Source organism: Cnephaeus nilssonii (genome assembly GCF_951640355.1).
Source record: "Cnephaeus nilssonii genome assembly, chromosome: 5".
In the NCBI taxonomy this organism is placed as follows: domain Eukaryota; kingdom Metazoa; phylum Chordata; class Mammalia; order Chiroptera; family Vespertilionidae; genus Cnephaeus; species Cnephaeus nilssonii.
This window is the reverse complement of record NC_137076.1, coordinates 17335378-17350216: the sequence shown is the minus strand read 5'-3', so window position 1 is coordinate 17350216 and position 14839 is coordinate 17335378. Positions and strand designations below refer to the sequence as shown.

At 50.3% G+C, this 14839-nt stretch overlaps 1 protein-coding gene across 1 annotated transcript; it reads left to right on the top strand.

The window, feature by feature from the left end:
• Positions 1 to 9350: 9350 nt before the first annotated feature.
• LOC307100642 (translation machinery-associated protein 7B-like) lies at positions 9351 to 9829 on the top strand. Its single transcript, XM_079773130.1, has one exon. It carries the CDS (start codon positions 9383 to 9385, stop codon positions 9581 to 9583), a length of 201 nt encoding a protein of 66 aa, XP_079629256.1. The 5' UTR covers positions 9351 to 9382; the 3' UTR covers positions 9584 to 9829.
• Positions 9830 to 14839: the final 5010 nt, after the last annotated feature.

The window sequence follows — 14839 nt, the reverse complement described above, 5'->3', positions numbered from 1 at the left end:
GGCTCTGCCAGTGCCTCCTATCTGGGGGCCGGGTGCAGGCCAGGAAGCCTCGGAACCCCAGCAGACCCACCTGTTGCATGGAGGCTCCATGCTGGCAGGGCAGGCTCAGGGGCTGATGGGGTGACTCCTTTGTGCTCCTGTAATCTTGACAGCTTGGTTACTGTCGCGGGGCCACATTTCAGGCATTTTTGAATAATGCAATATGAAATGTTAGTAAAATGCGACTTTATGTGCAGAATTTGACCCAGGGGCGTTTCCTCAAATTAAAACACTCCAAGAAACCCAGTTTGAATGAAGTCAGTAGCTAATCGAACCACAACCTGCATTCACACCATGGCCACAAGAGGGCGCGTGTGGGCCAAAGGCGAAGCCACCACGGTCCTTTGAGAACACCCGTCTTTAATGACATTTCAGCTAAAAATGGTAGAACTTGTACTAACGGTGTGTGTGTGTGTGTGTGTGTGTGTGTGTGTGTGTGTGTGTGCAAAACCAATCCCCAGTAAAATTCTGAGCCCATGACAGACTTGAACCAAAACTGTATGAAATGATACAAGGGCAGGCAGTGTCTGGGTGAGTTGGCACTCAATGGACAAACGTGTGGACCGAATCACAACTTGCCCAACTGCACAGCTACGATGCTGTGCCCCCACTGTCAGTCTCCACCAGAAGGAATCTGGTGGTGAACAATTAGAGCAAACAATTGTTTTTAATATATTTTATTGATTTTTTACAGAGAGGAAAGGAGAGGGACAGAGAGCTAGAAACATCGATAAGAGAGAAACATTGACCAGCTGCCTCTTGCACACCCCCCACCGGGGATGTGCCCGCAACCAAGATACATGCCCTAGACCGGAATCGAACCTGGGACCTTTCAGCCCACAGACTGATGCTCTATCCACTGAGCCAAATCGGTTTTGGCTAGAGCAAACAATTGTAATGCGAGAACTTGTGACCAGTCCTAGAAGAGACAACTCAGAGTCTTACTAGTAAAAAGAGTTGGGGAAATGAGCAGCCCCTTGGCCCGTTTTAAATCCCAGCTCACAAGCACGAGTGGGAGCAGAGTCCCGGCAGTGGCGCAGGGAGAACCGCCTGTCGCCGGTTCTGGGTTTCCTGAGTCATCAGCTGCACCCGCAGTGAAGTCACCACGCCGGCACTCCATGCGGCCACACTGTCTTCTTTTCTGCTGTCCCCAAAACTTAGATGCACCTGAGTTGACAACGCTGGGGTCCCCAGCAGGCGAAGCAGTCGACACTGGGGGTAGGGGGCCCCGCCAGCTGCCCCTGGCCTGGAAAGATAGCAACAGAGTGTCAGAGGGGCAGCCCCGAGACTGGTGGCTGGTCTTTTTTTTAAAAAAAAAATATATTTTATTGATTTTTTACAGAGAGGAAGAGAGAGTTAGAAACATCAATCAGCTGCCTCCTGCACGCACCCCCCCCACTGGGTATGTGCCCACAACCAAGGTACATGCCCTTGACCGGAATCGAACCTGGGACCCTTGAGTCTGCAGACCAACGCTCTATCCACTGAGCCAAACCGGTTAGGGCCTGATGGCTGGTCTTGCCCCCAAGCAGAGGAGACAGGGATATGGAGGGGTCAGTCCTGGGCCTCGATGCCTGACCCGTGCCATGGAGGTGCTTCCCCAGCAGAAAACTGGCCTCCCTGGGGCTCTGGGGGACCGGCATCCATCTGGGTACAGCTGGGGTTTCTACACACGCCAAGCATGAGGGAGACCCAGTGAGGCCTGGAGCTGATGATGGTCCCCAGAACATCCCGGGGAGATGCAGTGAGCGGAAGAGGCGCAGACATCTGGCTGGGCGCTCTGGGCTCTGTCTGCAGTGCAGGGACGGGTTGTTTGTCCACAGAACCCCCCCCACCCCCCCAGTAGAAAACACCCTGAAAATGGCTCTTCTCAGGCGGTCCACCCTGGGTGAGTCCTGTCTGCAAGCATGGCCGCCGCCATCGGACAGAGCAGCATGAGCCTCTTCACCCTCCTCTCTTGCCCTTCCCTTTACAGGCTGAGCCTCCTGCTGGCCCTCTGCCCATCCAACCCTCCAAGACCCCCTGGCCTCAGCTATTTCCTCCCCCGAGTTCAAAGGAGCTGCCACGGTGCTTGTGCCTCAGAGGACGGTGTCGGGCAAACAAATCAACAGACTTTCCTCCGCTGGGCCCTGCTGGCTCTCCCACGGCACATGACTCTGCTCCTGGGCCCGGTGGATTCCGTAGCTCCTCCCAGAGGCCAGGGATACAGGGGTCTAGCCCCTCCCCATAGGCCCAGCATGCCCTGACACCCAGCTCCAAGTGAACTGGAGAAAGGAGAGGTTCAGATGGGAACATGCAGCTTAGTGAAGGGTGTGGGGTGTGCACCGGTGATGCTGGGCTGCTGTGGGGCGTGGCAGTCTGTCTTTCATTCTTTTATTTATGCAACAGCAAGCATCTGAGACCCCACCACAGCCAGGAACCACACACACACACACACACACACACACCCCAAAAACACACCAAGGAATTTACTGTTCTCAAAATGAAAACTCTAAATAATGAAGACAATACCCAAGGCTTTTAAACAATATATATATATTTATTAATTTCAGGGAGGAAGGAAGACGGAGAGAGAGATAGAAACATCAATGATGAGAGAGAACCATTGATTAGCTGCCTCCTGCACGCTCCCCACTGGGGATTGAGCCCGCAACCTGGGCATGTGCCCTTGACCGGAATCGAACCTGGGACCATTGAGTCTGCAGGTCGACGCTCTACCCACTGAGCCATACCGGCTAGGCCCAAGGCTTTTCTTATTCCTCTTCCCAGGGTACGTGCACTGGGGCAGCCTTTTTGGGAGGACGGTTCTGAAATGCTAATCAATGCTAATCGATATTGAAAAGGTGTATGTCCTTTGGCCTCCAAACTGAGAATTTATCTCAGAGGAAGACTGACCCCTGTGAATGCTGCGTGTACAGGATGCACATGACCCCACTGCTTATAATTGTGAAAAATGGAAACCGCCCAGACGTCTATGAATAAGGAGACAATGCGCCTACCACGCCTTCCGGTGTTAACCAGGCATATGTCTTGAGGTGCTGTGATGACAGACAATCACGCTACCAGCCTTACTTATTTATCTTTAAACTAGAGGCCCAGTGCATGAAATTCATGCACTTGCAGGTGGGGGTTCCCTGTTCCCTCTCACAGTCCAGGACACCTCAGGAGATGTCCCCTCGCAGTCCTGAACCCCTCGGGGGGATTGGGCCTAAGCCAGCAGGTGGACAACCCTCTCACAGTCCAGGACCCCTTACTCCTTACTGCCCGCCTGCTCGCTGCTAATTACTGCTTGGCTCGCTGCTCCTTGGTACTGCCGCGGAGGTGGGAGAGGCTCTCACCACCACCACTTCGCTCACCAACAGTGAGCCTGACTTCTGGCTGAGCGGCGCTCCCCCTGTGGGAGTGCACTGACCACCAGGGGGCAGCTCCTGCATTGAGCATCTGCCCCCTGGTGGTCAATGCACATCATAGCGACTGGTCATTCCACTGTTTGGTCTATTTGCATATTAGGGTTTTATTATATAGGATGTGTTCTTATTGATTGTTTTAGAGAGGAAGGGAGAGGGAGAGAGAAAGAAACATCAATTGGTTGCCTCCCTTACGCACCTCCACTGGGAATGGAGCCCACAACCTGGACATGTGCCCTGACAGGGAATTGAACTGGCAACCTTTTGGTGCGTGGGACGACGCCCAACCAACTGAGCCACACTGGCAGGGCCAGCTTTATTACTTTAAGGCTGTACCTTTTTTTTTTTTTTAAATATATTTTTATTGATTTCAGAGAGGAAGGGAGGGGGAGAGAGAGACAGAAACATCAATGATGAGAGAGAATCACTGATTGGCTGCCTCCTGCACGCCCCCTAGTGGGGATGAGCCCGCAACCTGGGCATGTGCCCCTGACCAGGAATCGAACCTGGGACCCTTCAATCCACAGGCCGGCGCTCCATCCAGTGAGCCAAACCGGCTAGGGCAAAGCTGTACCTTTTTGCAGCATGCACGAGAGAAAGCCTAGCTTACCGAAAATGTTACTGGTGCCTCGGTCACCACTGCCAGTCACAGCTGTGGATGAGGCCACACCAGGCACATGTGTTTGGGCTTCGCTTTTCCTGCTTGCAAAGTGCCTCTCCCTCCATCAGCCCCTCCCGTGCAGGCCTGCCTGTCCCTCAGCAGGGCGCGTTTGTCCCCAGTGCACGTCGCTGGCCTAATTACGGTCATTAGGCCCTCGTTGCGTCCATTACTGGTTCACTTCCAGTGCTGCCCAGACGTCTCAGACCTGCTCCTCAGCCCCCCGGGGCCCCGACTGGCAGGCAGGAGGCCTTGGGGACAGGCGCTCAGCTCAGGGCCACCATCCGCTGGAGCACTCAGAAGAGGTGGGGACTGAAACAAAGGCACCCACCCCAAACTGCCAGATTTCTTCTGTTCCCAACTTCCCCAGGGTGATAAAAACTCCCAGTAAAGCAACAATGAAGTAAGATAAAAGTGTGACTATCGATCCATGATGCTTTTTTGTAAGAAACAATACAGCGCTGCTATGGACTGAATTGTGTCCCCCCCAGCATGACTGTCACACGTGGAAGCCCTAACCCCCAGCATGACTGTGGGTGGAGACAGGGCCTGCGAGGAGGTGATCAAGGTCAAATGAGGTCGTAAGGGGGGCTCTGAATGGCAGGACCGAGGCCTTCTAACAAGTGAGCCCTCTCCCCCACCCGCACCTCCTTGATGGAGCACTCGCAGCCCCCACAGCGGTGAGGAAATAAACGTCTGTGTCTGAGCCGCCCAGTCTGTGGTATTTTGCTATGGCGGCCTGAGCAGACCAAGACAGGAAGGAACATGACCCCAAGTCGTGTGTTTGTTTTTTTCTCTACTCATGGTACCTTCGAGGGCGTGGCTATTTGGGGGCGGTGGGGGGGGGGTGAAGGGGGAGGAAGACTCAGAGGGAAAGCCTTCTCCGCCCTGACTCCCCCCACACTGCCACCTCCCCACTCAGGGGTGCTCCAGCTCTTCCCGTGCCAGGGTGGGGGGTGGGGGGAGCCACTCAGGACCCCCGACGGCCCAGGAGGAAGTCTAAGCCACCAGTGATGTCAGATGCCCTGACTGGCCCCTCCAATCAGCCGCTTTCCCACCCTGTCACCCGTAGCCCTTGGCTGGGGAAGGGACTGAGGAGGGGTGGGGGTGCTTACCCACCGTGATCAGTAACTAAGGAAACACAGGAAGAGCGTTCCCAAAATCTCTCACGAAGGCACACACCATGGGGCATTGGATCGTGTGTGCGACCTACACAGTTCCAACACGAAAGACCAATGATCACAGGACACGGTGCCGGTGATTTCTACATCCTGATAAAAGTCACCTCAGAGCCCTGCCTGGCGCTCAGTGGTTAGCGTCAGCCTGTGGCCTGAAGGGTCTCGGATTTGACTCACCTGGGTTGCAGGTTCCATCGGGCGCGTGCAGGAGGCAACCAATGCATGTGTCTCTCCCACATTGATGTTTCTCTCCCTCTCCCCGCCCCCTCCCTTGCACTCTCTCTAAAAATCAATGGAAAAATCCTAGAGTGAGGATTAAAAAAACAATCACCTCAGAGTGAAGTAATTTGTTTACAGAACGTAGTTAAAAATCCTGACACCAGGGGGCACGGCAACTCAACCTCATTTTTCTCTCTCTCCCTCTCCCTTCTTCCCTGAAGTCAATAAAAAATATATATATATTTAAAAGATGCAAAAATAAATGAAACCAAGTAAAATATTAATGATAAAAAACGCTTACAAACCAGGAACAGAGAGAACCCTCCTTAACCGGATCTGGTAACAGGCATCTCCCCAAACTGCACACTCAGACTCACTGGAGACCCTGCCTGCTTCAAGAGGCCTCTGTGGGGCTCTGTCCTCAGGCGCCTGGGAGGTGAGGATGACCCACTCCCAGGCTGAAGGGCGTCCCCGTTAGGGTGATCAACATCACACAACTCAACGGCACTAAGGAGCCAGCGGCTCAGGGGCTGGAGGCTGCGGTGTCTCCTGGGGTCGGTTTCTCTCAGGTTTCTCTCAGCCCGCAGGTCCCGGGTGCAGGAATGCTGCTTACCCAGTTCACCCAAAACGCTGGAATGCTGCCAGGAGTTGAGGGCAAACTTGTTTAACCCTCACAAAAGCCGAGCTTTGTGCTTCCATTCACTGGAAGCCATAATATCTGCTCCCCATAATCTAAATAAGGAACAGAGGGGAACAGACCATTAGACGTTCAAACGCCTGTGAGGCACCTGAGCGGAGGGCGCAGCGTGTGTCCGCACAGCCCTGCAGAGTGAGGCAGTGTCTCTGGAGGAGGCGGCGTAGCCTTGGGTGGTGGAGCCCAGGAAAGGTGAGGAGGGCATCCTGTGGGGGCGGCCAGCAGTGGGTCAGGAGCCCAGGGAGGGGAGAGGAGCGTGGGGGGGGAGGACGGCGGATACACAGTAGGAGGGAACGACTGGTTACGGGAAAGCACTGAGGCGAGTCGGAGCAGGGTTCTTCCTATCAGAAAAAGGAGTTACAGATCCGTAAAGAGGAAAAGCAGAAGGAACCCTGTGGTGCTGAACTAGAAATAAATATATTGGGATGAACTCGTGGTTTTCCATACATACAGACATAGAGAAACTAGACGTGAATGTGTGTGCGCACACACTCAGGTATCATCGCAAGTATTCTTTAGCTGTTTCCTGAGAGTGGCCAGAGCAGTGACACCTCAATAGCAAAAAGCACACCCAGGGCCAAGATCGACTCCAGATGGAGCCAGGGTTTCTTGGAGAAATGGCTGGTTCTGGCTGGAGCAAAGAGAGTAGAATATGAACATGTTATGGTGGCTGTGATTCTGTGATTTACAATAAGAAATACGTACAGTATTTGGTCTTGTCCCTGTTTCTGGCATAGAACCCCTAAAACTCTTGGAGAAGGTGTCTTTCGTTTGTAAATGAGGTGACTTTGGAACAGCACCTAAGGGTGGAAGCGGGTTGCCAGGGGACCCACCCCAATCTCCAGACCCCCAGGGAGCAGAGAGGAGCTGGGGTTGAACAGGTTCAACAATGGCCGGTGATATAATCAATGGTGCCTATGTAATGAAGCCTCCAAAAAAAAACCCAAAAGGGGAGTGGTCAGAGAGCTCCGGGTTGTTGGACGACTGGAGGCGGGGCCGAGTGTGGGCTCAGAGAGCACAGGGAAGCTCTGTTCCCTTCCCCACACCTGGCCTTCTGCATTTTTCATCTGGGTGTACCTGAGTTACATCCTTTTATAATGAACCAGTAATCCAGTAAGGGAAATGTTTCCGAGTTCTCTGAGTCATTCTAGCAAGTTAATCCAACCCAAAGAGGGGCCATTGGAACCTCCAATCTATGGCCAGTGTCAGAAGCATAGGTGATGGATAACCTGGGTATCTGACATGGGAGGCGGGAGTGTGCAGTCTTAGGAGACCGAGCCCTTAACCGGTAGCATCTGATGATTACTTATATAGGTAATTTCAGAATTGAGTTGACTTGTAGGACACCCAGCTGGCGTCCAAGAATTACGTGCTGGTGTGGGGGAACCTACGGCCAACACATTGGAAATTGGGTATGGAACCTTTTAGCAACAAGTAAGGAAGAACTCAAAAGATGACGGCGCCATGCCAGGACTCAAGGCTATTTTTTTTTTCTTTTAAATATATTTTATTGATTTTTTACAGAGAGGAAGGGAGAGAGATAGAGAGTTAGAAACATCGATGGGAGAGAAACATCGATCAGCTGCCTCCTGCACACCCCCCACTGGGGATGTGCCCGCAACCAAGGTACATGCCCTTGACCGGAATCGAACCCGGGACCCTTCAGTCCGCAGGCCGACACTCTATCCACTGAGCCAAGCCGGTCTCAGCTCAAGGCTATTTTAAAGAGATTCCTTCTATCCAAATCTGGGACAATTTGAGCATCAAAATGAATGATGATAGTAAGTGACCAGGATAAAATAAGACTCCGTGAATCTATACTGATGTGTACATGGAAAATTTAATGAGCATTTCTGTAAATCTGTGATTACTTCAAAATAAAAAGTTAAAAAAAATAAAAAGAAAAAGTTAAATATACACAAACAAACCCTATGAGAACAAATGTGGACTCAAGCTGCAATGACTTTGTAAGCCAAAAGGAAGATAACATTCTGGGTTACAAAGTGCACTAGAAGGGAAGAGAATTAGAGCAGCCTGGCCAGTGTGGCCAGTGGTTCAGCATTGACCCATGCACCAAGAGGTTGCCGGTTCGATTCCCAGCCAGGGCACATGCGGGCTTATCCCCAACAGGGGGCAGCAGGAGGCAGCCGATTGGTGTTTCTCTCTCTCTCCCTCTCCCTTCCTCTCTGAAATCAACAAAAATACATTTTTAAAAAATGAAGATAACGTAAGAAGTCTCTGAGTCAGCTTCAAGCATTCCAACGTTCGCATCCTAGGGGTATGAGAGAAGGGAGAAATTGAAAACCTGTTTGAAAAAATAATGACAGGAAACTTCCTTAACCTAGGGAAGGAAATAGACATACAAGTCCAGGAAAAGCAGAAAGTCCAAAACAAGGTGAACCAAAAGAGGCCCTTAACAAGACACATCATAATTAAAATGCAAAAGGTTAAAGAAAAAGAGAGACTCTTTTTTTTAAAAAAAAAAAGTTTTGCCCAGCCAGTGTGGCTCAGTAGTTGAGTGTCGACCTGTGGACCAAGAGGTCAAGTTTTGATCCCTGGTCAGGGCATGTGCGGGAGTTGCAGGCTCGATCTCCAGTGTGGGGTGTGCAGGAAGCAGATGATCAGAGTTTCTCTGTCATCATTGATATTTCTATCTCTCCCTCTCCCTTCCTCTCTGAAACCAATAAAAATATATTTTTAAAAATGTTTTGTTGATTTAAGAGAGAGAGAGGAAGGGAGAGGGAAAGAGAGAAAGAAGCAATGATGCAAGAGAAACATTGATTGGTTGCCTCCCATACGCACCCTGACCAAGGTTCAAACCAGTGACCTTTTGGTGCACAGGATGATGCATAACCAACTGAGCCACACCAGCCAAGGCAAAGAGACTCTTAAAAGCAGCGAGAGAAAAGCAGTTAGTTACCTATAGAGAGCTCCCATAAGACCATCAGCTGATTTTTCAACAGGAACTTTGCAGGCCAGAAGGGAATGGCAAGAAATATCCAAAGTGATGAAAAGCAATCACTTACAACCAAGATTACTCTACCCAGCAAAGCTGTCATTTAGAATGGAAGGACAGATAAATAGAGCTTTCCAGCGAAGAAAAAGCTAAAGGAGTTCATCACCACCAAATTAGTATTACATAAAATGTTGGGGTTTTCTTTAAAAAGAAGAAAAAAGCATAAAAAATATGAACAATAGAGGCGCCATGTCTGGCCACAAAGGTGGCAAGAAGTCCCTGAAGCAGCCCAAGAAGCAGGCCAAGGAGATGGAGAAGGAAGATAAGGCATTCAAGCAGAAGCAAAAAGAGGAGCTGAAGAAACTTGAGTTAAATGCCGTGGGGAGGGGCCCCCTGGCCACAGGTGGGATTAAGAAATCTGGCAAAAAGTGAGCTAGCTGTTCCTGTGCCTGGGGCAATGGTGATCCTTCATTCCATTTCTTTTTCAACATCTGGATTCCCTGTCATAACATGTCTTGCCACCTATAGCTAGAATGAAGTGTTGTCTTGGAGCCTGTTGTACATTTAAGAATAAACTTTTGGCTCAGACAGCGTGGCTCAGTGGTTGAGCATCGACATATGATCAAGAAGTAATGGTTTGATTCCCAGTCAGAGCACATGCCCAGGTTGCAGGCTCGATCCCCAGTGGGGGCCAGTAGGAGGCAGCTGATCAAAGATGTTTCTATCTCTCGCTCCCGCTCCCTTCTTCTCTGAAATCAATAAAAACTATATTAAAAAAAGAAAGAATAAACTTTTGTAAAAAAATTTTAATAATCATAAAAGTATGTACAATAAAATGGCAATAAATACATATCTATCAACAATTGAATCTAAAAAACAAAATAAAGCAGGACAGAAACAGACTCATAGATACAGAGAACATTTTGAAAGTTGCCAGGTGGGAGGGGTGTTGGGGAGAATGGTGAAAAAGGTGAAGGGATTAAAAAGTACAAATTGCGGGGGTGGGTGGGCGGGTGGGTGGGAAGAGGTTAACCAAAGAACTTATATGCATAGCCCATGAACAGGAAATAGTATGGTGAAGGCCTGGGGTGGGGTGGGGGCTGGGTGGAGGAGGCCAAAGGGAGGAAAAATGGGAGACATCTGTAATACTGTCAATAATAAAAAATAAATGTAAAAGAAAAGAAAAAAACAAACAAAACAAACTTGTTATTATTCTACTTTTTAAATTCTATCTTCCCTTTCCGAAAACAACTGAATGCCACCGTGCCTCTTAGGTCTTGCTTAAGACATGCAGCTGCTCATTACTCACTGGCAACAGTCTTGCTCCAGCTGTAAAGGGTCAAGTAAATGGATGCGCTCCACCAGAAAGCAGGGCTCTGACAAGACAGAAATGAACCATCCACTGCCAGAGAGAGGTGTGACGGGCAAGAAGGCCCACGATGCACACGGGAGGGGCGGGGGGGGGGGGCAACACCAGAGACAGGGCTGCTGTGGTCCTGGATCCACACAGGAGGTGTCTTCTCAATGGCCTACCTGCCTTCTCCTGGATTTCACAAAGCACATGAGGAACGCAGGTTTCATCAGATGGCAATTAAGGGCTTTCTTTCTCTCTCTCTCTCTCTCTCTCTCTCTCTCTCTCTCTCTCTCTCTTTTCTTTCTTCTTTCTTTCTTTCTTTCTTTCTTTCTTTCTTTCTTTCTTTCTTTCTTTCTTTCTTTCTTTCTCCTTCCTTCCTTCCTTCCTTCCTTCCTTCCTTCCTTCCTTCCTTCCTTCCTTCCTTCCTTCCTTTCTTTCTTTTTTTCCCTGTAAAGACTTTATTTGTAAAACAAGGACAGTCATTTTTAATACCTCAAGGATTGGCAAATGTTGGCAAAAGACAAATTTACTTATCCATTTTTGGGATGTTTCTTTCCACGTGTGTATATTTTTTTCTCAGACTTTGTAGCAATGATAGAGTTTATAGGTAGCATATAGCTGAGGGTCATTTCTGCGAGTCCTAGCGGCTGTATGTATGGAAAAGACACATTGATCTAAGGAGGCCTCATTCTCCATTCACTTCCCTGAGAATGGGAAGACTGGTTTAACTGCAGGATAGTATGAAACCTAAAGGTGCCATCAACTGACCAAACCTCTCCATTGTCCACTTTATAGTGGGGCCAGGCTATGTTGCTAAAGAAGCTTGAGGGATTCAGGGCCAAATTTCACCCAAAGGCATATCTCCAGGACTGTGGGCTTGTCCCCCATCTAAGGAGAGACAGATACAAATTCCCAGCTGGAAGGCAGCGGCGTCCCAGCTAGCCTCTGGCTGTCCTGGGCCATCACCCTGTGGTCTGAGCACCACGGGAGCACAGGTCCCTTTCCACCTGGGAAATACCTGGGGCATGGAGGTTGGCCTTGTCTACTACCATCCACCTGGTCTACCTTGAGGTAGACTTAGCAAAATCCCTATGATGGCCAGTCACAGGGAGGGTGGACTCCCTCTGCTCAGTCAGGTGGGCTCCAGTCCACAGGGATCTCCTGGCACCCAGGTGCCACCTGGCGGAGAGTCATACCCCATATCCTGAGAGCAGACGAACCAACGGTTGTGGAGACGGCGAGGCACTGGAACCATGGACTTACTCCGCTCAGACAAATGGACTCCACTCTATGGAACCAATCCCAAGAGAGGCATCCCTGCTTGCCTGCCTCCGGACTTAGCCAGCCTTACCTCCGTAGCCCGGGACGGAAAACGCTTCCTACAACTTTAGTTTCCAATTGTGGGGCTCATGACCTGCTGCCCTGCCTTTCATGTTCCCAAAAGCCCTGACCCCTTAGGAGGCCTAGGAGAGCAGCCATCCCTTAGAGAGAGTCCCTGTTACGTTAAGGGCACGCTTTCTGAAAGAGAAGGGACAGAGAAGTGTGTGGGAAAGAGCGTGTCATCCTGTCTGCCAGAGTTGAGATCCTCCATACCGAGTGGCCTAGTTCTGTGGAAAACCCCTTAGCAAGGCACAGCACCAGCATTTCATATGAACTCAATTTGTACAAAGTGTAAATAGAGCAATATAGAAATATACAAAACATTTCCCTTTACATGCAGAATTTTAAACAATACAGATAATGCGACGACTCATCAAGAACTATCCATTTCAAGGTGCAGTGATTTGAAAGCTGTGCTCTCACCATGGCCCTGCAGTAGCACTCTGATGCCTGAGCAGAAACCCCAGCCATCTGACCCCGGTGCCAGGCGGTAACTTAGCAGTTGTTTACTGAGCACCTACTATGTGCCACACACCACTCTAGTGTCACAAAGGCACAGACAGACAAGTTTCCGACCCAGGTGGCAGTTAAGATGGAGGGAGTGAGACACACGGAGTACACACGCCAACAAGAAAACCATCAGCCATGGCTGGTGCTTTGTGACCACCAACCAGAGTGATGACGAGAAGTTTATTGGAATTTATATCTCTCTGAGGTGACACCAAAGCCAGGACTGGAATGACAAGGAGAAGTCAGGCAGGAAAAGGGCTGGAGAGAGGAATAATTTAGGCAGAGGGGACAGCCAGTGTAAAGGCCCCGAGTGAGAGCACACGTGGCTCTTTAAGAAACCAGGATGCTGTGAGGGAAGAGGTGAGTGAGAGAGCCAGGCGGCAAAGTCAGAGAAACAAGCGGGGTGGACTTTGGCTCTTGTTCGCCTGCAGTGGGAACTGTGTTTGGCAGGAGAATGGCCTCCGAAGGTGTCGGGGTGCTCTCCTCGGAAATAGGAATAATCTCTCTTAAAGGGAAAGCAAGGCAGAGGTGACTAAGGCGAAGGGTCTTGAGATGGGAAGTCACCTTGAGTTATGCAAATGGACCCGAATCTAATCCTGCTCTCGGCCTTAAAAAGCTCACAAGCTCTCCCAGCGGTGGTTAGAGAAACAGATGTGACGACTGTTTCTTCTGATCCAAGACAAATGCCTTAGAAAGGTCAGAGTGCTTTGAGAAGGAACAAGGAGCACAACAAACGGCATGCTCACTCCTCGCTTTGGCAAGGAGTTCAAGGCCATGCTTGACTGAGCGCAGCGAAGGCAGTCACCCTGCCCGGGTGAGTCCCCCTTCGGAGGTCGTGCCCTCCCCTCAGGCCAGATGGAACCACACTGCGTGCTTTCTCGCTCCGCCTTCCCCGCACGCGTGCTCGCCCCCAGCCTCCTTTCTCTGCTGCAGAAAGGCTCACATCCAGATCACGGTCACCTCCGAGGGGCATGCTCCTGAGCGCCAGCCTGGCTTCAGCGGGATTCCAGGGTCGTTTCATCGTTCACGCTCCGCAGGCTCTCGTCTTGCGGACAGGTGGCCTTCCTTGCCCTAGTCCAGTGGTCGGCAAACTGCGGCTCGCGAGCCACATGCGGCTCTTTGGCCCCTTGAATGTGGCTCTTCCACAAAATACCACGGCCTGGGCGAGTCTATTTTGAAGAAGTGGCGTTAGAAGAAGTTTAAGTTTAAAAAATGTGGCTCTCAAAAGAAATTTCCATCGTTATACTGTTGATATTTGGCGCTGCTGACTAATGAGTTTGCCCACCACCGCCCTAGTTAATGCCTCATCGCCCTCTCGCTGCTCCTCCGGAGACGCAGGCCAACAGTACGCGAGCTTGTGAAGCAGGAAGTGATGCCATATTCCCGTGAGCTCCCAGAGGAGAGAGGAGGCTGCAGGGCAGTAGCAGAGTTTAAGAGAATAAAGCCAACTCTCCACCCAACCACCCTCGAACTGTCTGACCTCAGGCAAGTTCTTACTCACTCAGGACCAGTTCCTCAGGAAGAGGCTCCCTGAGAAACCACTCACTTCCGAGGATTTTGGGGAGGTTTGTGTTCAGACGGAGGCACTGAGTAACGGTCACTGAAATGAATCAGTGGTACCTGCTCACTGGTGAAACTTTTCTGAAACATTCTACGAAGCCACGTCACAAAGGGTTTTACTGCGATTCTAGATTTCAGATAGTTTCAGGAAGCTGTTTTAAAACCACAAACATTAAACTCCAAGGCCTCTAGGACATCAAGACTCCTTTGGCACTAGGCCAAGCCAAGATAAGCATGTTAACCTAAGAGTCCAGCTGAAACCTGCCAGCAGGCCAGGAGCAAAGACGGCAGGCACTGAGTTGACGAGTGTCTAAGGCAGCTCTTAAGAATGATGAAACAACCAGAGGCGGTCGGACCTGCATCACCACCATTTGTCCACCACCCAGAACTGAAATACCATTGCCGACATGTACACCTAAGGAACTGTTCGACATTGAAACTGGGACTCAAAAGAACTGTTGGCCCAGAAGGAAACTCACTACAGACTGATTCATTTGCCTCTCAGAATAACCATTATGGCTTGTCTCATTTTCGGTTCTTATAAGTGTATTTCTTGTATCACATGATCTCACGTATCTAGGGGAAATAATGAACAACATAGACTGAGGAACAAGAACAGACCCGGTGACGGGAAGCATTGCTCGGACTGTCGAGCCTCGGAGGGAAGGCAGGGGAGGGTGGGGGAAAGGGGGAGAGATCAACCAAAGGACTTGTGTGCATGCATATAAGCCTGGCCGGTGGTCATGGACAACAGGGGGGTGGGGGCATACGTGGGGAGGGGTTTGGGATGGGAATAGGGGGATGAGGACAATTATGTGATACCATAATCAATAAAGAAATTAAAAAAAAAAAGAATGATGAAACAGAAAATTTCACCACTGGCA

Coding starts and splice junctions, on each gene's coding strand:
- LOC307100642 (XM_079773130.1), top strand. CDS start 9,383: ATGAACAATAGAGGCGCCATGTCTGGCCACAAAGGTGGCAAGAAGTCC.